At 61.4% G+C, this 22433-nt stretch overlaps 2 protein-coding genes across 3 annotated transcripts; both read right to left on the bottom strand.

The window, feature by feature from the left end:
• Positions 1-1739: 1739 nt before the first annotated feature.
• On the bottom strand, positions 1740-2917 carry LOC103019289 (homeobox protein OTX2-like). Its single transcript, XM_057528512.1, has one exon. The coding sequence runs from the start codon at positions 2759-2761 to the stop codon at positions 1979-1981; it is 783 nt and encodes a 260-aa protein (XP_057384495.1). The 5' UTR covers positions 2762-2917; the 3' UTR covers positions 1740-1978.
• A 6787-nt stretch (positions 2918-9704) lies between these two features.
• On the bottom strand, positions 9705-21677 carry GPR146 (G protein-coupled receptor 146). 2 transcript variants are annotated; one of them, XM_057528511.1, is made up of 2 exons: positions 21557-21677; positions 9705-11588 (listed from the first exon to the last, which is right to left on the bottom strand). In XM_057528511.1, the coding sequence occupies exon 2, from the start codon at positions 11580-11582 to the stop codon at positions 10587-10589; it is 996 nt and encodes a 331-aa protein (XP_057384494.1). In that variant the 5' UTR covers positions 11583-11588; positions 21557-21677; the 3' UTR covers positions 9705-10586. The 2 variants fall into 2 exon arrangements, with proteins under 2 accessions (XP_057384494.1, XP_007174670.1); XM_007174608.2 differs by lacking the exon at positions 21557-21677 and adding an exon at positions 20450-20527.
• Between the last annotated feature and the right edge of the window lie 756 nt (positions 21678-22433).

Raw genomic sequence — 22433 nt, 5'->3', positions numbered from 1 at the left:
GTGGTTCAGAGGAAACTGAAGGCGACGAGCTGGAAACCGTTTCCACAGAACGCTGGCGGTGGGCCGGCTCCAACCACGGGAAGGGCCGCGGCCCGGCTGCAGGTGCTGCGTGACTCGGCACAGGCCCTGCGTTTGCAACGGCGTTCTCAGGCACGCTGGCTGCCTGATGGCAGTCTCTGCATCCATGGGTTCGCTGTGGCCCTCCTCCTTGCTGTCTCTAGCACACGCGTGTGCCTGCACACACATGCCTGTACACGTGTGTGCAGCGCTGATGCCCTGCCTGAATGCTGCTTGGTGTGCTGCCTTTATTTCGACCCGCAGAGAGCACTGCCCACGTCCTCACCCTGCTCGCCACCCCACGCGCAGGCAGGGGGGTCTGGACCCTGGAGCCGCTTGTTCCCAGGTATGTGTCTGGCTTCCTCCGTCTGAGAGACACAGTGAATAGTGATGTTTTCCATGTGGCAGCGCTTAAGGCCGTGAGCGATTGCCAGGATGCTGGGTGACGTCAAAATTAAGATTGGTGACCAGACTGAGAGGAAATGAGTTGGCCTGTCTCTTTAATTAAGGCAAATTGGAAAAAAGATCTCGTGAACATCGACCCCAGGTCGGAAGATGGCATCAGGCTGTCCTGGTGTCCGATCTCCACGGCGGCCGGCGTTTCAGGCCCCTTCGGGCGTGCGCCTTGGTCCCTGCTGGTGGTGTGGGGTCAGGGCCACGCAGCTGTGGCCGTCAGCTGTCACCTGGCCTGGTGGCCGGGCAGGGGGAGGGTGTGTGTCCGAACCTGGCCCCAGCGTGCCTCCCGGGCTTCCCTCCAAGGCCGGGGCCTTCCTCGCGTGAGGGGAACCCCAGTTTTGTGTGTGTGTGTGTGCTAGAAACATTTTAATATAATTATACATATCTGCCAAATCCAGGAAGAAAGGTTTATGTATATATAACTTTTCCAGTTAACATCTGCAAGCATAAACAACGATGATCTCAGTTTATAAATTCATCAGGGTCAGAGCAATTGACCAATGCCTCTTTACTGCTAGGCTTACCAACAGCAAATTACAGACGAATTAGTGTCCTTTTGTTTCTCTTCTCACACTCCTTGTCCAGAGACATTTTGTTGTAAAGTTTCAGTGCAGCTCACCTCCAGCCACAGGTAATCTTTTTAGATAAGTACTCAGTTGCTCTGTATTTGCTTATAATTATAACCCATTTAATCACAGAAGAACCCCTGCAGAGGTGGAGTTCAAGTTTGCATACAATAACAGGAGATGACAGTTTTGAAGTCTAGCACAGATTAAAAACCACAGATGTACCATTTATATAAGACACACACTGATTGTCTCTTAAACTACATATTGACTCCTTATGAACATTATTTTTGAAATAAAGTAGTGCGTCTAGGACAATCAGTCGCACAATTCACACAGCCCTGAAAAGTTTTTCAGTGCCAGCTACCAGTTGGTCATGAAACGTGAGCTTGAGACACTGTCCATTCCTAAGATTCAACCAAGGATTGGCTGAGACGTTGGAACACCTCTGCTTAAGAAGATGATGTCTTTCCCTCCTTTCCCTCACAATTTAGTTTTGTTTGTTTATTTTTGGTGGTATTTGGTTGCACGTGGCTAGAATGCTTTCGATCACTTTGCGAATCAGTAAAACCAATGATCTAAAACTATGATAGGATCTTAAGTATCAAACGGTTTGTCCATTTCAGGTAGCTGGTTGGCAGGCCCCTCTAAAGCCTTTCATCTTTCCTTCTATGCCTCCCGCGACGTCGATCAGAAGATGAGTCTGAGTGTCATGCCATCTAACGCTTTTAACCAAGGCCTGGCTAACACTGGAACGTCCAGCTCAGTATATTTAAAAATCACCCACAAAAAGAGGTTCTGCAGGTCCTCACAAAACCTGGAATTTCCACGAAGATGTCTGATCTTTATAATCCAAGCAGTCAGCATTGAAGTTAAGCTTCCAGGAGGCAGTTTGGTCCTTATAAATAATCCAAGCTATCAGTGGTTGAGTTAAAACCCAAGCTTGAAGCTCCACATCCCTGGGTGGAAAGAGAAGCTGGGGACTGATTGAGATGGCTGGTGACTGCATTGGTACCCATGGGACTGAGTGTGGTCCCTGGTCCAGGAAGCTGGTGATGCATAGGGGTCAAATGAGATCCACAGTCCACGCCCCCAAAGTAGGAAGCGGAGCCAGCATATCCTTGACTATAACCTGAAGCCTGAGTATAGGTCATGGGATAGGACCTCTGCATGCAGGAAGAGGAGGTGGACAAGGGATCTGACGGTGGGGAGATGGAAGCTGGGCTCCAGACAGACACAGGAGCACTGCTGCTGGAAACGGCTGGGCCTGAGGTGCTAGAGCGGGGGGGGAATTGGCCACTTGTTCCACCCTCTGAACTCACTTCCCGAGCAGGAGACGTCCTCTTTCTGGCAGGTCTCACTTTGTTTTGACCTCCATTCTGCTGTTGCTGCTGCTGTTGGCGGCACTTAGCTCTTCGATTCTTAAACCGCACCTGTACCCTGGACTCGGGCAAGATGGTTTTCAGCGCCGTCTCCTCCCGCATGAAGACATCTGGGTATCGGGTCTTAGCAAATAACGCTTCCAGCACATCTAGCTGCACCCGGTTGAATGTCGTCCTCTCCCACTGCTGTTTCCGAGGGGTGGCCGGGTAGCCTACCGAGGGGTGCAGCAAGTCCATGCCCGAAGTGGTCAGACTCAGCCCACTGACTGCGTAAGGCGGTTGCTTAATATAAGACATCATGCTAAGGTTGTTTGGAGGCGCAAAGTCGGCCCAAATCCGGGGGACCCAGCCGGAAGGTCTCGCTTCGCCCAGGGTGGACAGATTCAGAGTCCTGGTGGGTGGGTTTGGAGCGGTGGAGCTAAGGCAAAGCAAAGAAACAAACAGAGGTGCTGGTTTACCGCTTCGGAGGATGCAGCTCTTCCACGTTCCACCACTAACTTAAGAAGAGCGAACCCCAGCTTTACCGCATTGTCTTTCTTCCCCCACGCCGTGGGCTCTCTGGCGGGGGGCCGTGGACGTGGGGTCCGCAGACGGGAGTTGGTGTCCTGGCGTGGCCGCGGCTTGTTGCGCCTGGGCCACCTGGACTCTCGGGCCCTGGCCTCCCCCATCTGCACGGCGGACACCCGAAGAGCCTCTTCCTAGGCTGGGTAAGCTTCGCGGACGGGAAGACCAGCCAGAGCCCCTTGCCAGGGGTGGGCGCTGGATGCGCTGGCTTCCCCGGCCGGCCGGCCCACAGGGCAGGGCTCCGTTGCCTCTCCTCCCCAGGCACGTGAGCAGAGGGTAGAGTTCGAGGCTTCACGTACTGTGCAGACCCAGATGGATGCCCACACCTTCCTTCGCGTTCAGAATCCGGCCCGGGGGCGAGGTGTCCTGGCGGGTGGGACCTGGGACCTGGCTCCCTGAGCCCCTGGTCTTGGGGGGCCCGCCTGGTGCAGCACGGTGGGTCTAGGGGCTCCGAGCACTCCTCCCAGCGGGGCCCCGGCACACACGCACCTGGCCGAGCGACAGCCGCCTCGCCAGCCGGGCTGACCAGCTGTCCTCGGCTCCATTTCTGGGTGTGCTTGGAAGATGGCATGAAACGCTGGAGACGTTTTCTCAGGAAACTGTCCACGGTTCCGTCCCACCCAGCCGTTCCCCCCCCTTGTAGCCTGGGATCCACTGTGGCCTTGAGGGTCTCCCCTCCCCTTCACCCCCAAAGAGAAGCGGGGGGACAGGGCACAGAGAGGGGTGGATGAGCTCTCAGGAGTTGGGGCGCCCACCACGGGCAGACACGCTGGTAGCGCTTTCTGCATAGATTTGCTCCGAGCTGGCGGTGGTCCGCACGAGGCGGTGCAGGCGTGATCCCGCCTTACGGCTGAGCTGTGAGTCAGAGCGATGACGCGGGGATCGCTGGTGGCATCCAGCCCTGCGCCTGGACTGCCGGACCCGGGGGCCGGAGGGTGTGTCAGGACGTGCCCACGTGAGGTCTGTCGTCGGGGGGCGCCCAGCCTGTGAGCGCAACCCACGCCAGGTGCCTGGCATCCTGGTGCCGGTCCTCGGCGGTCGGCGTCTGGCCTGGCCAGGTGGGGCCTGCTCTCGGCAGCCCCGCGATGCGGCCCGAGCAGGATTCGCCGTGTGGACGGACCACGGCTGCTTGGAGTGACGCTGGGTCCTTTCTGGGTTTGGGCTCTACGAGCAGAGCTGCCATCAGAATTTGTGGGTGGGTTTTCACCTGAGCGTGCGTGTCCTTTCCCCGGTGAGCGCCTGCGGGGGGGCTCGTGGGTTCGCGGGGGAAGCGTCTGAGGCACGTGACGCCGCCAGCATTCTCCCACGTGGCTGGCCGCCGCCCTCCTGCCGGGAGCCTCCCTTGGAGGCTCTTATGTGAGGCTTGGAATTTCCCGGGAAGACGGGCCCCCGGCTTGTTCTGGTGCCAGTTCAGACCAAGGGCCAGGGCTTCTGGGGCCCCCTCAGCCTTGCAAAAGGGTCACCAAGGTCCAGCCCCGGGGTCCCCGGGAGCGCCCGCGGCCCGAGCCCGGAGGATGCCGTGCCCTCCGTGGCAGCTCTCGGCCGCCGCCCCCGACACGGTCCTGAGAGGGTCTACGAAGCGGGCCTCGCTCACCAGGATTGCCTGGGTCAGAGGGTGGGGAGACGAGCCCGTCCCAGTGGTGGGGGTCCGTGTGGGGTTTGGGTGGTCCTGTGTCTACACGGAGCGGGCGCCGCGTCTGGCGGGAGTGCTGCCGAGCCCCTCGGTGCTCTGTGTGCTCCTACACAGTCCCGCAGACGTCTCAGGGGGTACGTAGCTACGGTAGCGTGGTGACCGTCGTTTACTAACCATCCCCTCTGTGGACACTTGCTTCTGAATCTTTGCCGTCGTGGGTGCTTTTGGGTCCTGAGTGTGAACCTGTGCAGTCAGGGCCGCCCCGGTGGTTCTGTGCGTCCTCGGCTTGCCTGGACGGGGCACGGCCTCTGCCAGGCTCTCCTGCGAGCGCTTGTCACCACGCTGCCCTGTGGTCCCGTCTGACTCGGATGCTGACCTCTTGGGAACTGTTGTCTTGGGCTGTGTCTTCTGAAGGGCCGCAGCACGCTGACTTGTAACCCTGAAGGCACATGAGACGTGACCGCCCCACACCCTTCGTGTCAGCCTGCTGGTGGGGGGGCGGGAGGGGCACGTGGCTCTCTAGCCCTTTCCACTCGGCCAGTCGCTCCCTGCCTCGTGCCCACCGGCAGGACCCGGCCTTTTCGGGCCTTCCTGGCTGCGTACGTGTCCGCTCCAGTCCCCGTGCTACGCAGACCGGGGGCCGAGGGGCCGGGTGCGGCAGCGTGGCTGACGCTGCACGCGGACCCCCGGTCCCTCACGGGTCCTGCCTGGCGTGGGGGCCCTGGCTCACAAGGTGGCGACTTCCTGCTTCTTCTCCCTCCTCCCTCCTTCCCTCTGAGTGTCTGCATAGACTTTTAATTCCACGCTCACTGTCTTTTTTACGCTCAGATAGTCCCAAGCGAGGCTGAGGGGAGCCCCTGGCAGTCAGCTCCCGGTCCTGTTGACACGACCCATTCGTCTTCTAGCTCTTTCTTGCTTTCTGGTGAAGAGAGATGCCCGAGGCCACGTCTCTAAGGAACCCTGACCCTTCGAGTGACCCTCTGTAGATTTGGAAACTTCCTGTGTGCCCAGGTGACGGGCAGTCCCCGCGGGTCTGGCAGCTGGCCGTCGTGAGCAGGCCCCTTCCCGTTCCACCACTGGCTGTTGCCTCTTTCTTGATAAAAAGTTTTTCTAAAAAAACACAGCATTTTTTACAAGTCCACGTTATCTGACTGCTTTGCTTTTCTCTTTACCTTCCTGCTGTGTCTCGGCCCCGGCGTGCAGTGCTCTGCGTTAGTGACCCGACTGCTGGAGGTCAGAGATTGGGCATGAAGGCCAGTGTCGGGCTGCCCCCGTGAAAGCCGGGCCCCATGGGCTCGGTGCCGCCGGGGGCTGTGTGTGTGCGTGTGCGTGTGCACGCGTGCGCGTGCGCATGCGGAGCGGCACCGCACGGACTGAGCTCACCTCCACTGCTGTGAGGGCGTGTCTTGTAAAAGCAGGATTTGCTGTGAGTTCTGAGAGCCCGAGGCTCCTGGGCTAGAGCATCCGCACAGCCTGGCTTCTGAAGGAAACTCGGGACGCGGGACGGGGCCTCCTCCTCGGGGGTCAGCGCGTCACGCTGTTAGGAGCTGCCCGGGGCCAGTCCCGCAGGCCCGCCCGCGCGGAGAGTGAAGGGCCGCGGCGGCCACTGGAGGGCGCCCCGCGAACACGCCTGCTCGGAGGCTGGCGGTCGGTCACCCAGCCGCCCGTTATCCTGCTTGGAACCTAAAAGCGCAGTCAGTCCATCGGCGTCCTGCCTCGTGGGCTCACGTGCTGGTGAGGGCGGGCGGTTTTGCAGTGGCCCTGCCCCCTCTCCCCGTGGAACAGCTGAGAAACCCACAGGCGTGAAGGAAGCGCTGGGTTCTCGGTGTCCAGGGCGAGGAGTGCTGACAGATGGCACAGCCGTGCAAGCAGCCCTCCGAGCAGCCCTGGCCTCGCGGGAGCCCTGAGCGAGGCCAGTGGGTGTCTGTCCCCTTGGGAGCGTTGTGTGCGTGACGTGCAGAGCGGGAGCGAGGTGCTCCGTCACCGTCTGTACCGCGGCTCTGGCCCCGCAGTGACGCAGGCATGTGGGACCCGACCGCCGCTGGCCCCGTGGACGCACCACGGGCCCTCAGACAGCTCGGCGGCTGACCCACATAGGGCTTACGGGCCCCCGTGGCCGCGGGTGTCCAGACCCACGTGGTGCAGGGTCAGCTGTGCAGAGGACAGAGGAGCCCTGGAGTAACTGAAGAGGCTGGGGTTCAAGTCATGACAGGAAAACCCTGTTTTTGTGATGCTTTCTGCTGTTTGCCGACATGTCACACACCCCTGGGAATACACACATAAGAATTCAGAAATTGGCTAATAACGATCAAATACTTTAATCTTCAAACCTGTGGGTCTTCTTCAGCAGTTTACTCTTTCTCAGACACATATGCAGCAATTCAGGCCATCTGGGTGGATGTAACAGGTTAGAAATGAGAAAGCCCCCAAATTTCCCAACTGATTTTAAATTCAAGAACTTGATGTGTAGTTTAACTTCTTAATGACTTATTCCTGGTTTATCCTTTGTCAAGTGCCTTTTTTTTTTTTTTAATTTATTTATTTTTGGCTGTGTTGGGTCTTTGTTGCTGTGCACGGGCTTTCTCTAGCTGCAGCGAGCGGGGGCTACTCTTCATTGCGGTGCGCGGGCTTCTCATCACACCGGCTTCTCTTGTTGCAGAGCACGGGCTCTAGGCGCGTGGGCTTCAATAGTTGAGGGCATGCAGGCTCAGTAGTTGTGGCACGTGGGCTCAGTAGTTGTGGCTCACAGGCTCAGTAGCTGTGGCGCATGGGCTTAGTTGCTCCACGGCATGTGGGATCTTCCCGGACCAGGGCTCAAACCCGTGTCCCCTGCATTGGCAGGCAGATTCTTAACCACTGCGCCACCAGGGAAGCCCCTCAAGTGCTTTTTATAAAGGAACAAATGTTTGATATCTTGATATATCTGCCACAATTAGCAGAAAACCCAATTTCGTACAATAAATTTTATAACCTTCATGAAATAAATTCAAGGTTAAACTCACCTTTTGGGATCTTAAATAATGAAGCATGGCAAGGTAGGTGAGCTTTTGTCTACTGACAAAAATAAGATCGTTAACTTTAAAATCATAGTCAAGAAGTGTCAGTAGCAGAATTAACGACCTTAGAACATAAATTGGAAAACTTCTGGTATCTTGCAAATGCATTTGAAGAATATAGGATTGGTCAGTTAAGAAAACAGGATTGAGGGGACTTCCCTGCTGGTCCAGTGGTTAGGATTCTGCTTCCACTGCAGGGGGCATGGGTTCGATCCCTGGTCAGGGCACTAAGATCCCACATGTCGTGTGGCCAAAATAAATAAATTAATTAAAACACACAGAGAGATTGAAAAAAAAAGGATTGAGTGTACCATTCACCTTGGCTTTTTCCAAGTAGTTCCTCCTTCTCTTCTAAATGGCTCGAGTCTATGGCCATACCACCCCGAACCCCAAAATCAAAACGGCTCAAAAATTCACTGCAGGGGGCTTCCCTGGTGGCGCAGTGGTTGAGAATCCGCCTGCCAATGCAGGGGACACGGGTTCGAGCCCTGGTCTGGGAAGATCCCACATGCCGCGGAGCGGCTGGGCCCGTGAGCCACAATTGCTGAGCCTGCGCGGCTGGAGCCTGTGCTCCGCAACAAGAGAGGCCGCGATAGCGAGAGGCCCGCGCACCGCGATGAAGAGTGGCCCCCGCTTGCCACAACTGGAGAGAGCCCTCGCACAGAAACGAAGACCCAACACAGCCATAAATAAAATAAATTAAAAAAAAAAAAAAAAATTCACTGCATTTTTTGGCAATGTGGCAGGAGTACTGGGGATCCAACCAAACATACTGGGACAGCAGGAAGTGACCGAGGTGAATTCCGCGTGAATCGTCAAGCAAGCGTCCACAGAAAGTAGGCTCTGTGTCGTGGCACCAGCGGCCGAGGCGAAGGTGGGCTTGTTCCTTGAGGTGCGGGGGCCCTGGGGGGGATCCGAGATGCGGCAGGAGCAGCAGAGGGGCCTGCACCTGAGACCCCAGTATGTCCCTCTGTCACATCTCGGGGCCCTCTGTCACCAGTAGAGGTGGACGCCGGGACGGGGGAGGGACAGAAACGCGCGGCTGCCGCTGTCTGACACCTCCCCACCCAGGAGGCCCCCCGAGACTAGACAGCTTGCAACCAAAGCCACTGAGAAACTGATAAGAAATAAAGTGATTTCAGGCCCCCCGTGCTGTTTGGGGAAGACCAGCTGGGCTGAGCGGTGCAGTCCGCAGGCAGAGATCTGGGTGCTGGGGGTTTACCTTTTCCCAGGAGCCCTGGGAGCAAAGAGCTGAAAGGGAAGCGGGGGGAGGGGCTGCCGTACCTGCCGGGACCCTGCGGGGCGCCCTCAGCACAGCCCACTGCGATCCGTCATCGTCATCGTCATCTTCATCTTCATTGTCGATGGTTGGGGCAGCTGCTGGAGGAGCCGAGGGGATGGGGAACTTGAAGACAAATCCCGCTACAGCCTGGGGCCCTGGAGGCGGCTGTGCTCTTGTCAGCGACCGGAGCCGCCCAGAGACCTCTTCAGTCCCTCCCGCCCCATCCCTGAGGTTTAGTGCCCAGAACCGTCCCCAGGGCCACATCGGGCGGGGCGGGGACCATTCCCGGCGTCTGCACAGGCTCTTCAGCCTGGAGGGGAAACAGTCTGCACGTGGAAAAGCAGTGCAGCTCACTCAGGGCTCAGTTTCCCAAGAAACCGGGACCAAATGGGGCGATTTCCCCGGTAGATGCCACAAAAAAGAGCCAGCCTCCTCCTCGGGGCAGCTGGGTGGTCAGAAGTGAACACGTGTGTATTTATGTGGCAGAAGCCCAGGGGCTGGGGCAGCGCACACCATCACATTCATCTTTCCTCAGAAAGGTACCCTCGTACCTTTGCTGCGAACTTGAAAAACGAATCTTTGTTTCTAGGGAGTTTGGGGGTTTCAGAACTGAGGGTCAGAGGGTTGTGGGGCGGTAATTTCTTCGTGAAGACTTGGGGTGGGGGAAGGGAGGCTCGTCTGAGGCCCGCCCCGTCTGGTCAGGTCGTCTGGTCTGCACCGTCCGTCTGTCTGTCCCGGGAGCGGGCAGCACCCTTGTGGCCCCGGTGACACCCACCCGTCCAAATCCCTCTTTCCCGTCGGCAGGCCAGTCGGCTTTCGGGTTAGGTTAGAAATCCTAACAGCACTTTTCTTCCTTCGGTTTATTTACTTTTGTGCACACTTTGGGGACTTGTTTAGGACAGACCCACGCTGGCCCAGCGACAGCGGACATGACCCGGGTGCACACCTGGGGGCAGGAGAGGCCCCGTCTGACTCTTCTCCCACCACGTCCACGTGGACGCCAAGTCGCCAGCAGCCCCGGCCCCGCGAGCCCACCACCCACCCATCCCCCGAATGCGCTTCCGTGTGTCTCCTTCATTTCAATACCTTCTGACTTTCCTACCAAACGTCTCTTCATAAACAACAAAACAAGAGGGAGGGGGGATGGAGTATTTTAACAATACAAAGTATAAATAGTGGCGTTAGATTTTCATCACTCATTTGAAAGCCAGACATGAGGCGAGGGAAGCAGGCTGCTGCAGGCGTGGACCTGAAAGGCGCCGCAGGAGACAAGCGCACGCCCCGCGGGCGGCCCGGTGCCCCGATGGCACAGCCCATCCTCACACCTGGCACCTGCTGCTCGGACATCATGGCCTTGGCCTGAGGGTGGCTTCTTGTGGGAGGACACGGGAAGCGGGAAGCGGGGACTCGCCTGGTTCTGCCTGGTCTCCTGGGGAGAGGGAGGGAGGGAGCGGGTGATGCAGGGCCGGCGAGTCTCCTGGATGCCAGACCCGGGAGGGAGGGAGGGAGCGGGGGGCCCGGCCACTGCGGACTGTGCCTTCTGCCACGCGCCGTCTGCCCCTCGGTTGGCCGAGGCCCGAGGAGCAGCGTCTACGCCATCGCCGGCTGTGCCCCCGCTTCGTCCAAGGAGCAGCTCTGGTGCCCACGTTGCAGCTTCTTCATCAGCCGCCGGAGTTTGCCGGGGAAGTTTCTGTCGATGTGGCGGTAAAGAAGCGGCACCACAGCGCTGCTGGCGAAGGCCAGGAACCTGGACAGGTCCTCGGCGAGGAGCAGCGTCTCCAGGTGGTGCCCGCCCACTGGCCTCCCCCGCGCAGCCAGGACCGTGCGCCCCAGGAGCGTCAGGTAGTGGGGCGTCCAGAGCCCGAACTGCGCACACACGGTGGCCACCAGCAGCCTGTGCGCCGAGGGGTCCGGCTGGCCCGCGTCCCGGTCGAGCGGCGTGTCCTCCTTCCGGATCCGCGTGAGGAGCACGAGCGCGTACAGCACGGCCAGGCCGGGCACCAGGTACCCGCTGAGCAGCATGATGGCGTCGGCCGCCTCCGTGTCCCGCACCTGGGAGCACTCGGCCAGCCTGGCAGCCACGTGGCTGCAGATGTAGAAGAGCAGGGAGGAGAAGCCGGTGAGCAGGGCGCCGCCCCACACGAAGCCGCACACGTGCCTGGTGTTGTAGACGCTCGACATGTAGGTGCGCGGCAGCGCCCGCTCGATGTAGCAGTCGAGGCCCAGCAGCGCCGTGGAGTACAGGGTCACCAGCGCCGCCACGTTGAACAGCACCAGCAGCGTGACGTGGACCTCGCTGCCCACGTCCCACACGGCCCAGCCGGCAGCGCCGGGGCCCAGCAGGTGCGCAGGCGCCAGGGCGCTGAGCACCAGGCCGGCCGCGGCCATGTTGGCGAAGTAGACGTCGGGCATGGTCATGCCGCCCGGGTCGTGCAGGTTGACCAGCAGCAGCAGGGCGTTGTAGCCGAGGCCGAGGGGGACGCCGACAAGCAGGTAGAGCAGCGAGAGGGCGGACAGGGCCCGCTGGACGTGCTGGCAGGGGAGCTGGTCCTCGCCGCCCGTGCCGTTGAGTGGGCAGCTCCACATGGCGGGCTGTGGGGAAAGCAGCGCGTGAGTCCTCCCCTCCACCAGACCTGGGCCCCTCCCTGCCCCCTGAACCAGCTGGGACGGCCAGAAACAGTGCTGCATGCGTGTTTTCTGTGACCCCGAGGTGGCACGGCTGGAAGCTGTGAGGACCCCACCGGCCACGGGAGCCTCCCTGGCCCTGTTTGCCAGGGAAACACACAGCTCTTGGAACCGTAACATGCCTGCCGTCACCTTTTGGTGATGGGCGGTGACAGAAGCCTGTAGAGGAGGGGTGGACCCGAGGCCTGGCCTCCCGCGGCCCCGTCAGCCCCCTCGGCCCCTCGGCGGGAGCTGCAGCCCTGCCAGCGCATCCCTGGTTTCCCGCATCAGTCGCGGAATCCCGCGAGCCCCCTGCTCCGCCCTCCCCTCCGTCCTGCGTCTGGGCCGAGGCGTGCCGGGTCGGGGCGACGCAGGTCCCGAGCTGCTGCCCGCCTGCCGGCTCCGTCACCTCTGGGAGGGGCACGGCCGCTGCAGGGACACGGGTCTTCCCTCCAGAGCCCTGGGGTCAGGGGAGCCGGCGGGAGCTCCAGGCAGGTGACACGCCCTCGTGGGGTCCTCGGAGCCTCTATGTCCTCTACTTGCCGATTCATTGCCGATTCAGTGCTGGCTCCCTCTCTCCCATCTTCTTTTTTTTTAAGAAATTCACGTTCTTTTATTTATTTATTTATTTTTGGCTGTGTTGGGTCTTCGTTTCTGTGCGAGGGCTTTCTCTAGTTGCGGCAAGTGGGGACCACTCTTCATCGCGGTGCGCGGGCCTCTCACCATCGCGGCCTCTCTTGTTGCGGAGCACAGGCTCCAGACGCGCAGGCTCAGTAGTTGTGGCTCACGGGCCCAGTTGCTCCGCGGCACGTGGGATCTTCCCAGACCAGGGCTCGAACCCATGTCCCCTGCATTGGCAGGCGGACTCTCAACCACTGCACCACCAGGGAAGCCCCTCTCCCATCTTCTTGCCGATTCAGTGCTGGCTCCCTCTCTCCCATCTCCGTCCCGAATGCCTGCAGGCTCCTGCCTGCTGAGCCACGGCCGGGAAGGTGGCTGGGGGCCGGGGAGCCGGTCCACCAGAGCGGCCTGTGCGTGCTGTGACCAGCCTGCGGCCCGGTACCCCTCCACTCCGGCCTCACACAGCTCGCAGGGCGTCCAGCGGCACCCCCAGGCCTCAGTCCCTACCCTCCTGCCGTCCACGCACTCTCACTCTCCCGCCACGCCTGCCCTGCCTCACTCCGGGCCCCACGTCTCCTGGTGCCTGGGCCGCACCTCCGCGCGCGTGGGTGTCCATCTGCGGGTTCTCGTGACGCCCCTCCTCCCGGGGCAGGTGCAGCAGCTCTTCCTTCTCTGTTTACAGCCAGTTTGAGGCACAAGGGTTGTGTCTGGAAGGACCAGCGCGTGGGATGGGCGGCCCTGCCTGCTGGCTCCCCCCATGGTCCCACGGCGGGTCCCCTGGTGCCCCCTGCCCCTCCTGGGGATCCCCATCCACGTGGAGGGCGGGCTCAGCCAGGGGAAGTCAACTGAGCAGAGGTTCGTTCTCGGAAACCGAGGACAGAAGGGGGGCCCTGCAGGCTCGTGGGCCGCAGCCGAGGGCAAGGGGAGCACTGTCGGCGGAGGAGCAGAGCTGCTGCCAGGGGCCCTGCCCTGGCCGAAGAATGGCTCAGTTCTTGGGAGGTGGTCACATGGAGTAAACCTACTGAGAATTTCCTTCACAGACTCACGTGCTCGTACAGCCGGCTCGCTCGGCCCGAGACAGGCTGTGAGTGTCTCGAGAGTCAGTGCCGGGTTTTAGATTAAAAACCTGCCCGAGTTTGTTTTCCGGCAGCTCATAAACACAGAACTTAGAAACTCTGCCCCGTGAGCTACAAGCAGCTCTGTGTATGTCCTCTTAGTTATCTCAACCGTGAGGACACTTCCGATTTCAGATGCAGATCACGAGCTAAAAGTACCAGTTTTCACTTGCTTTCCGTCCGTCTTTGCTTTTTGGCCCTATGTTCTTCCTGGAGGCCCCTCGTCTCCAGGTGTCATTCAGCGGGCCCAGGGCAGGGACACCTGTTGGGGGAGCTGCCTCACGCACAAATGAAGGTGCCTGGCGTTTTCTGAAGTGGGGAGGCCCATCCTCACCTGCGTGGGCACGCGGGGTGAAAAGAAGGGAAGGAAGCAGACGGGTGACACCGCTGGCACCGAGGGGACGTGTCACCAGGACACTTGCAGGCCGGGGGTGGGTGGCCACCTGGCTCAAGACTGCGCGGGCGGCGCCTGTGGGCTTGCAGGGGAGCTGGGGGATCTCATTTGGGGACGCTCGGCAGGTGGCACCGTGACACCCCCAGACCTGCCGAGCGGCAGTGAGTCTGGCGGGAGAGCAGCGGTCGTGTCGGGAAGTGACTGCCCGCCCCGGCGGCAGGGCAGCCGGTCAGACCTGCTCGAAGCCCAGCCGGGTATCCCGAGGACGTCGGTGGGGGCGGCCATCCTGCCCTGCCCAGGTCCCAGTGCTGCTCCTGCAGGATGCCCTGCCCCTCCCCCGCCCCCGCCGCCTGCGGTCCCCCCACTTCCCTTTGTGCTCTGGTTTTGCAAGTGCAGGAATCTGGAAACAAGACTCTCCTTCCCCCACCCCAGGCCATGTGAGGAGGGGGCCTGAGAACAATGGCTTGGCTCCCACCCTCCACACAGGCTCGGGCTGGGCTGGGCTGTCTTTCCAGTTACCAGCTCTGTTCACTTCCTTCCCGAGAAAGAGGAACTGGAACAGAGGAACTGGAACGGCTGCCAGCGCAGAGACCAGGATTCCAGGAAGGGCCCTCTCTGCGGTCCTGTCCCTCCCAGAGGCAGGAGAGAAGAGGCCAGGTAGGCCCTGAGCGGCCGGGCTCCTTCTCTCCGGTGCCTCGGTGGGCTGTCCTTGGTGGTGCCGAATGTGGAGCGCTTGGCAGTTTTCATTCTGAAAGCTGCCACATTCTCCCCAAGTGGCAGGATTAATAATCCAACTTCTGATGGCCCCGTCCCCTGCTGCAGCCCTCTCAGCTCCAGGGGTCAGGATGAGCAGGGACCCCAGTGGCCTCTCGTCCAGGCTGGCCTTAGGAACAGGCTGATCCTGTCGCCCTGTCCTTGGGGCCTTCCTGACACCTCCTGGTCAGAGCTGCCCACGCTGCTGCCCGCTGGGCCCCTCAAGGCTCCCGGGCCTGCCCTCTTCTGCACCCTCACTCCCTCCCCCCTCCCCTCCCACCCTGCTGGCTCCCCTGCTGCTGCTCTGTCCCATCCGCTGTCCTGTCCTCCCGGCTCTGTCCTGTGCTCCCGGCTCTGTCCCGTCTGGCTGCCCTCCTGCCTCACCTCCTCCAGGCCCGCCTCCAGACTCGCTGGCCCGGGCGGCCGCCTTCCTCTCGTGCTTTCGCTGCGTCTCCACTCTCCAAACCTCCCCCACGCCTCCTCCGGCACCAGCACCCAGTTGCAGCGCCCGCACCAGGCCTCGTCCACGGCCCCTTCATCAGATGAGACACCAGGAGTGGCCCCGACCTCCTGTCCTCCCACAGGACTACACCCAGGGGCCCTCCGTGGACCCCCACTCCCACCAGCCCGGCTGGGTCCCAGTTCCGTGCCCGAACCTCTCTCTCCTGCCTGGTCGGGGTCCTAGCCTCCTCCCAGGGCCCCTGCCTGACCTCCCTCCGCTAGGCCCAGGGAACATACAGGTGTGTGCACGTCCACCCAGAGACGACCCAGTTGCTCTTGGATCCCGGCCTGCGGTCGCCTCTCTTCTGCGGCAGGCATGCCGAGCCAGGGCTGCAACCAGCCTCGGTCACGGAGCAGGGGCGTGCTGATGCGTGCAGGCGCGTTGCCTCGGGGATCACAGCGATGCCAGCGGCAGGACCGCCGAGCCCTGATCATCTGCTCGGCCGGCGTGTGGCCCTGGGCCGGGGGAGCGGGCTGGTTGGCACCCGTGTCCTGGCCCGGCAGAGAAGCAGGAAGCAGCTCCGCAGGCCGGCACTGGCACGTGCCTCGGGCTGTCCGCGGTGGTCCAGTGACGGCTTTATCTTGTTCCTCCTATAAGGGGATTGATTACTGAGCTAAAGATGACTTGCATCCCCGCCGTCGGAGGGTCTTGTCTGTCTGGTTCCTGATGACGCTCCTGAAGCAGCAGCCTTGGCGCTGCAAGCACGGCGGCCTTCCCAGCGTCCGCTCCCCTGCCTGGTCCCGGCGTGGCTGCGATGCAGCGGGCATCTGGCCCGTCTCGCTCGAGGGGATGGCGAGGTCTTTAGCTTCGGGCCAGGGTGGTTCCAGGCTTGGGGCCAGCAGCGGAGAGGAGAGAGGAGGGCAGCCAGCCTGGCAGAGCAGAGAGTACCTCGCCCGCGGGAGGGCACCGCCGGCCTGAGACTCCGGGGTGGAGGTCATCTCCCTGGGCCGGGGCGGAGGGCTCAGCTGGCTCAGAACGTCGCCCCTGACACTGAAGCACCTGCTCAGGGTCTTTCTCTGCAGGCTTGGCTGCATGCGTGGCACAGGAGGATAGCCCTGGGAGAGGCTGGAGCTCAAAAACCGTGCTTCTTTCAGAGAATCGGAGACCAGGAAGTCGGGCAGCGTCGGGAGCGATGGACGAGCTGGGCTGCTGCTTGGTGAGTGCGACGGGGCAGCTCTCGGGCCCCCCTGCCCACCCGCTGCACGTGGGGCACCGGGGGCTGAGGGGAGCCTTTGAGGGAACAGAGCCGAGCTCACCACTTCTGCAGCACAGAGGGTCCCCTCTCGAACCCCAGTGGCCTTGCCCTCTGGAGGGAACCAGGCTGAGGCCCCAAGGCCAGAGGTTCATGGTCAGACAAGCTGGCATCCACCTGGGGTACTTGGGCAGCGGCACTGCCACTGACCTCAAGCTAGCCCGTCAGAAGGGCATGGTGATAGGGCGGCCACCTCCAATGGGGCAGGCGGGGCGAGCCCTGCTCGGGGCTGCTGGACATGGAAGTAGTGGTTTTGTCTCCACGGGAGGCCCAGGGCACGGAGCCGTTTCGGGGCTCTGTCCCACCCGCACCCGTTTCTGAGGACTCAGCTGTCTCTAGAGCCCCCTCTCTTCCTTGACTGTCATTCATCCCAGATGTTCCTGTGCATAGAAGTACTGATAGTTTTCTTCCAAGACCCTCTCTGGTTTCCAATGATTATCTTTCAATAAGTCGTTCTCCCAGACTCGCCAACTTCCAGCCCTGGGAAGGCTCAGCCAGCCCGTGGTCACGCTGTGTGCCCCTCGGGTGGGAGCTCCCCCGGCTGTGCAGGGTGGGAGGCTCGCCGCGTGGCATTGAAGAGCTGTCTGCTCCAGGCTCGGGCGGGGAGGAGCAGAGACACCACGAGAGGGAAACCCACGGCCGCCTGGCTCCAAGGTGGACGCCGACGTGAGTGCAGAGTGTGCGGCGCTGGCCCGAGCGCCCCAGGGCAGCTCTCCTGCTGTCTTGAATTCCGGAGAAGGTGGTCCCCCGCTCTGCTCTGGGCCCTGAGCAGGCACTTCCAGGATGTCTGCCAGCTCTCTCTGGCAGCCAGGAGACCCTCCCTGTGGCCTGGGTGGGTGCCGGGCCCTGCTGACTGGAGTCACATGTGGGCAGAGAGGGTCTTGCGGGACACGGGCTTAGTGTGGAGGCCCCCTCTAGGTGGCGTGGCTGGGCCTCAGGAAAGGTGAGCTGACAGGCCATGCCTCTGCTCAGCGGCCCAGGAAGCCCTGAAGCCCAGGAGGGGCCGTGGTGTCCGGGGCAGCGGGGGCAGCGCAGTGAGGCAGCAGCTCCCCCCCAATGATCGGTGACTGGGGGGCCCTGGCGGGGGACTGGCCACAGGCCTGGTCAATGGAGCAGAACAGCCGGGGCCAGGTGTGAAGCGGTGCCCACCTGGGGACCTCGGGGCCCCAGGGCGCATGTCCAAGCCCTGCTGCACCAAGGGCCCTGCTTTTATACTTTGAGAAAGCGGCTCGGAGGCGCCCCCTGGCCTGACTCAGTCCTCCCCTCGGGAGGGACCCACGCTGCCTGCTGAGAGCTCTTGCCCGAGGGCTGCGGAGGGAACCAAGCAGTGGCCTGTGAGCTGGGCCGAGGGGCCGAGACCAGGACTCCACGTGGTTGAGGACCGGGCTCCCTGGGCACCCTGCTCACAGCTGCCTGGCTTTGGTCCCTGGGTCAGGAGGTTGTCGGGAGGGTGGGGTGAGTGCGGTCGGCGGATGAGCCTGGCCCGTCCCGGCGTGGGCAGTGGGGCCGCGGCTCCTCACCCTCCTCCACATTCCGTTACTGCAGAGGAAGCTGCTGCGTGAACTCTCGCTCAGACTCTCTGCCAGCTGACACGTGGGGAGAGGAAGCTGGGGGAGAGGGGACAGAGGGCTTGAGCGCGGTCACAGGCCCAGTGTGAGTGCTCACGGGGAGCGGCTGTGGGCCCCATCAGACCCCACATCACAGCTGAGTCCCCGGGACCCCACCAGGGCCTCAGTGACAACACAGGCAGCGAGGCTCTGGGGCTGCGCTCGCTGAGCTGGGGTCTCCTCCCCGACGGCGCCCCTGCTTACAGATGCTCCGCGGTCCCTTCTTTCATTCTCTGCTGGCAAGGGCCGCACGTCAGTTGGGCTAGCTGCTGGAAGTGTTTTGAGGCCAGATGTCAGCGTCTTTCTTCCTTGATTTTTTTTTTAAAAAAAGAGCCCAGAACGGTATAAACCAACCCTTCCAAAGTGAATGTCCACAGGTAACTAAAAACCTTGCTCAAGTTCAGGGCTACAGTGCACGGTGATCTCTGTGGAAGTTGGAGGATGCCAGGAGCACGTCAGAGCAGCAGCCTGGCGGGGGGCGGGGAGCGGGCGGCCGTGGCGGGCAGGGGGTCCTGAGTGAGCGTGTGTGCGTGCACGAGCGTGAGCGTGTGCACGCACACAGCCCGCAGAACGAAGAACCGGCTAACTCCCATCCGAGGTCGCTGAACTCGGCCCACTGCACCCGTCTGTTCCCACCTGCCGAGAGCTCCCTGAAGCGGGAGCATTCCTTGATTGGTGCCCTGCAGCCTGGCTGGCTGTGTCCGGGGAAGAGGAGGCCCGAGATGGTGTCACAGGCTTTTCCCCAGAGTGCCTGGGCAGTGCAGCTCGGCCTGGCTGACGTCCTGGAGACCCGCCGCGCACCATACCTGGATTTCAGCTGAATGCTCTGGAGCCATCAAAATGCGCTGAAAATGACTCCTGAATGTTTATTTCCTTTTGTAATAACAGGCAGAGGCTCTAGCTACAATTAACATGCAGCTGGTAGGAGCCAGACGCTCCGGAAAGGCTGATGTTTTCATAGGTCTTCAATGTAGAGAGCTTACGCTACTGATTCCTATCACAGACGCTGCGCCTTCCTGGCTGTGGTAAGAAACGGTCCATCACGTAGATGGGGTGTTCTGATTTTTGTAGCCTGTTGCTTTTTAAGGTTCTGAACCGAAGAGTGGTGAGTGTGAACCACGCAGCCTGCCTCAGGCATAAACTGAGCTGCCTCTGGCTCTCCGGGGGAGAGAACAGCACGTCCGCCGCTCGGGAAGGGCTGCAGGAACGGGGACCAACGGCCCGGGACACCCACCCGGGGCCCCAGGCTCCTCACCCTGGAAGAATATGGGACACGTGTTCCTTTGTTTGTGGAGCACTAGTTCCTTGCCTTTTTCTTGTCCCCCGACTACCTTGGTTTGAGGCTAATGCTCCTTCCAGGTAATCTCAACCAGGGGAAAACAGAACCAGGAAGACTCGCTCAGAAAGTCAACGGCCACACTGAGAACAGACCGGGCCTCCACGCAGGCTCGGGCAGACTGGCACCCTGTTGGGCTCCCCACCCCGCCCTGCCTTTCCCTGGTGTGCTCGTACCTGGGGGGTGCTCGGAGCCACAGATCTTATCGCTGCCCGTGGTTCTTTCCAAGGGAGGAACGCCGGCAGTTATTTTTGCCCATTACGCTTGGTATAATGGCGACAGTTGCTTCCTTGGTTCTCATTAAAACTGGGAAACTCCTAGGTGCGCTCCGCCCTCCCACCGCATGTGTGGGAGGCAGGGGACCCCGGGGGGACACACGGGACAGGCCGCCCATGTCACCCTGTCCCTCTGCTACTCAAGGGGTGCTCTGTTGGCAGGTCTCGGGGGCCGAACTCGGCCCCTTGGCAGCATCGTTTTAGCTTCTCAAATTAGAAAGTTCACTTTTACTCCCTAGACTGAGTGCCCTCTGCTCTTTGATGCCTGGCTGGTATTTTGGGGTCCTGGGCCTGTGAGACCCCGTGGACAGACGCAGCCTGGTGCGGCCCAGCCGTGCAAGAGGCTCCAGCCGTAGAGAGCTGAGGAGCCGGCGGCGAGCAAGGGGAGGTGGCTGGACACTCTGCTGAAGGAGGAAGCAGCCTGCTTCTGTCGCGTGCAGAACCCAGCAGCCCTGACCCCAGACACAGCCCTGGTGTGCAACTGGGGCGTGAAAGGCCGGGTGGCAGGTTGCACTCTCAGGGTCCAGATGACATCCTAGGGCCTGGAGGATGGATGCAGCTTCCCCAGGGAGCACCTTCCTCTCCCGGCCCCGGAAAGCGGCCGGTCCCTCTTCCCACCTGTAATCACGCACGCATACCCCCTGGCAGGGATCTTTGCAAGCATGTCACTTCGTTATATAATAGGTATAAGCAGTTCTCCGTTCTAACCTAAACCCCCCCACACCCACATCCAGTGGATATACGTGCCTTTCTCCCGTCACCCGCCTGCCAGGGGCTTCTGAGTTCCAGGGACCCCAAGTCAGTGCAAAACGAATGCTGTGCTCGTCTCTCCTCAGGGTGTTTCCATACCCCCCAGGGAAGCAGGACAGCAGCAGTCAAGGGCAGGGCCCCCCCCCCAGCTTCCTGTCCGTGACTCGGCACAGTACGCACTCACCAGATGGAAGCTATGGTTTTTCAAAGCCTATTATCTTAGAGAGGACTTCTCCATTTAGGAAGATGCTGGAGGTTCCGGTGTGGAGAGCTGGACCCTGCAGCGGGTCGTGGAGTGTGTGGCCGTCCCCTCAGCGTAATTATCAGTAGGGCCTCTTTCCCTCTCAGCAGCGCCCTGGTGAGGACCCAGATGGGACGGTAGCGTGTCTGGCCCCCCCGTCATGCGTGAGCAGCCTGGAGCACGGTCAGAGACACCGCGCTCACACTCTCGTGTCTGCAGAGGCCGGGAAAGCAGGCTGCTCGCCCCTGGGTGACTGAAGGCCAGCCCGCTAGATGCTGCAGACGGAGAGCGGGGAGGAGGGGGCCCGCTGCTCGGCCGAGGCACAGAGCTGGCTGTCGGCAGGCGGCCTGGAGCTGCCAAGTGAGTGCACATCCAGCGATGGGGGGCCAGTCTGTCAGGTCCAGGCTCACCCTCTGTCTCCCCAAAGCCCAGACAGACTGCGACACTGAGACCAGGGCCCCACCGAGACCATGAACCCGGCTACCGTGTTCATGTCACTAACTTGGTGTTGGGTTTCCTGTGCTGGTACGTGGGTGCTCAGAGGCGGGGGCACTACCTTCTTCTCAAGTTCTGAAGGAGCCTCATGCCCAGGGGTTTTTATCTTTTTATCAAGTGTCCTAGACCATTAACGACACTTGATATTTCCATTTAGACGTCGTTCCAGAAGTTCCTAAGATGTTGTAATCATAAAAGGGGACGAAAGTTACAACCAGGGTGACCCAGGAGCGGGCGGTCAGTCCCCGGCAGGACATGTGAGGAACCGGCGGCGCTGCTGAGCCTCCTACGCGGCCAGCAGCTCTCAGCTGCCCGGGACAGGTGAATGACCGCAGGGCAGCGGCCCCGGCCGGCTGGGCTCCGCACGGCCGGAGGGCAGCCACGGGCGGGGACAGCGCTCCCACCCGCCGGGGGACAGCGCCCGGGCGGGGCCGAGGGGACCCGAGGGTCAGAGCGGAGCACCGGCCCCGGCCGCTGCGTCCCGAGCTGCTCCCGCGCGGGCCGAGGCCCCGAGTGCGCCCGTCCGCCCCCACCCCGCGTCCGGCGCCCACTCACCGGCTCGCTGGGCCGCGGACCGCGCAGTCGCCGCGAGGCGGGCAGCTCGGGGCTCCGAGAGAGGCGGCGGGGCTGACGGCGCGCACGCCGCGCGGGCCTGTGTACACACGTGACCGCGCCGCTCCCGCCCCGCCCGGGAGTCCGCCCCGCCCCCGGGGGCGCGCCGCTGGCCGGCGCTCGTTCGGCCGAGGGCTTGGGCGGGCCAGATCGCTGAGTCAGAACGCGCTCTAATCCGCAGGGGACGGATACCCCGCCCTCGGAGGTTGTAATCGGGGCCTGCCAGGCGCACCTGCTCCTCTTCCCCAAGAGTGCTTGCTGGCTCCAGGTTCACCCCTTACTTCCTGGCCTGAGGAATTTCTTTGTAAACAACTGGCCGCAGGAAAACCGTTTAAAGAGACAGTGCGCTGTTTGCAGTCTCATTAATTCCGTAGCTGCTGTTCTAATTGGGTGTTGGGAAAGTTACAGAACAAGGTCGTTTTCTCTGCTCTAAGGCTTGTGCTGTAATAGTGCTCCTGGCAACGCGATCTGGCTCCAGAGCTAAGAACGTTTCTGAAAATCCAAGTGTGCTGTGTGACCAGGGGTTGATGGAACAGGAATGATGAGAACAGTAACCAAGGCTGGCCCTGGGTGTCATGGTCCTGCCGGCTGGGCTCAGGGCTCCACCTTGGGCCATCCTGCTTGACAGGACAGCTTCCTGACCAAGGGATCCGAGAGGGAAGTTGGGGGTCAGCTGGGGGACCAGACTGCCTCTCGCTCTCTGTCAAGGTCATGTACAGACCCCTGGGGCCCCCACCCTCCCCTTGGCCCTGTTGTCGTTACCGTAAGTTGCTCCTCATCCCAACACCAGGTCTTTGTGGCAGCAGGCAGGCATCCAGTC

The sequence above is a fragment of the Balaenoptera acutorostrata genome, chromosome 15, assembly GCF_949987535.1.
Source record: "Balaenoptera acutorostrata chromosome 15, mBalAcu1.1, whole genome shotgun sequence".
Taxonomy (NCBI): Eukaryota; Metazoa; Chordata; class Mammalia; order Artiodactyla; family Balaenopteridae; genus Balaenoptera; species Balaenoptera acutorostrata.
Note: the sequence above shows the minus strand (reverse complement) of the source record. Positions and strands in the feature narration are given on the sequence as shown.

Coding starts and splice junctions, on each gene's coding strand:
- LOC103019289 (XM_057528512.1), bottom strand. CDS start 2,761: ATGATGTCTTATATTAAGCAACCGCCTTACGCAGTCAGTGGGCTGAGT.
- GPR146 (XM_057528511.1), bottom strand. CDS start 11,582: ATGTGGAGCTGCCCACTCAACGGCACGGGCGGCGAGGACCAGCTCCCC.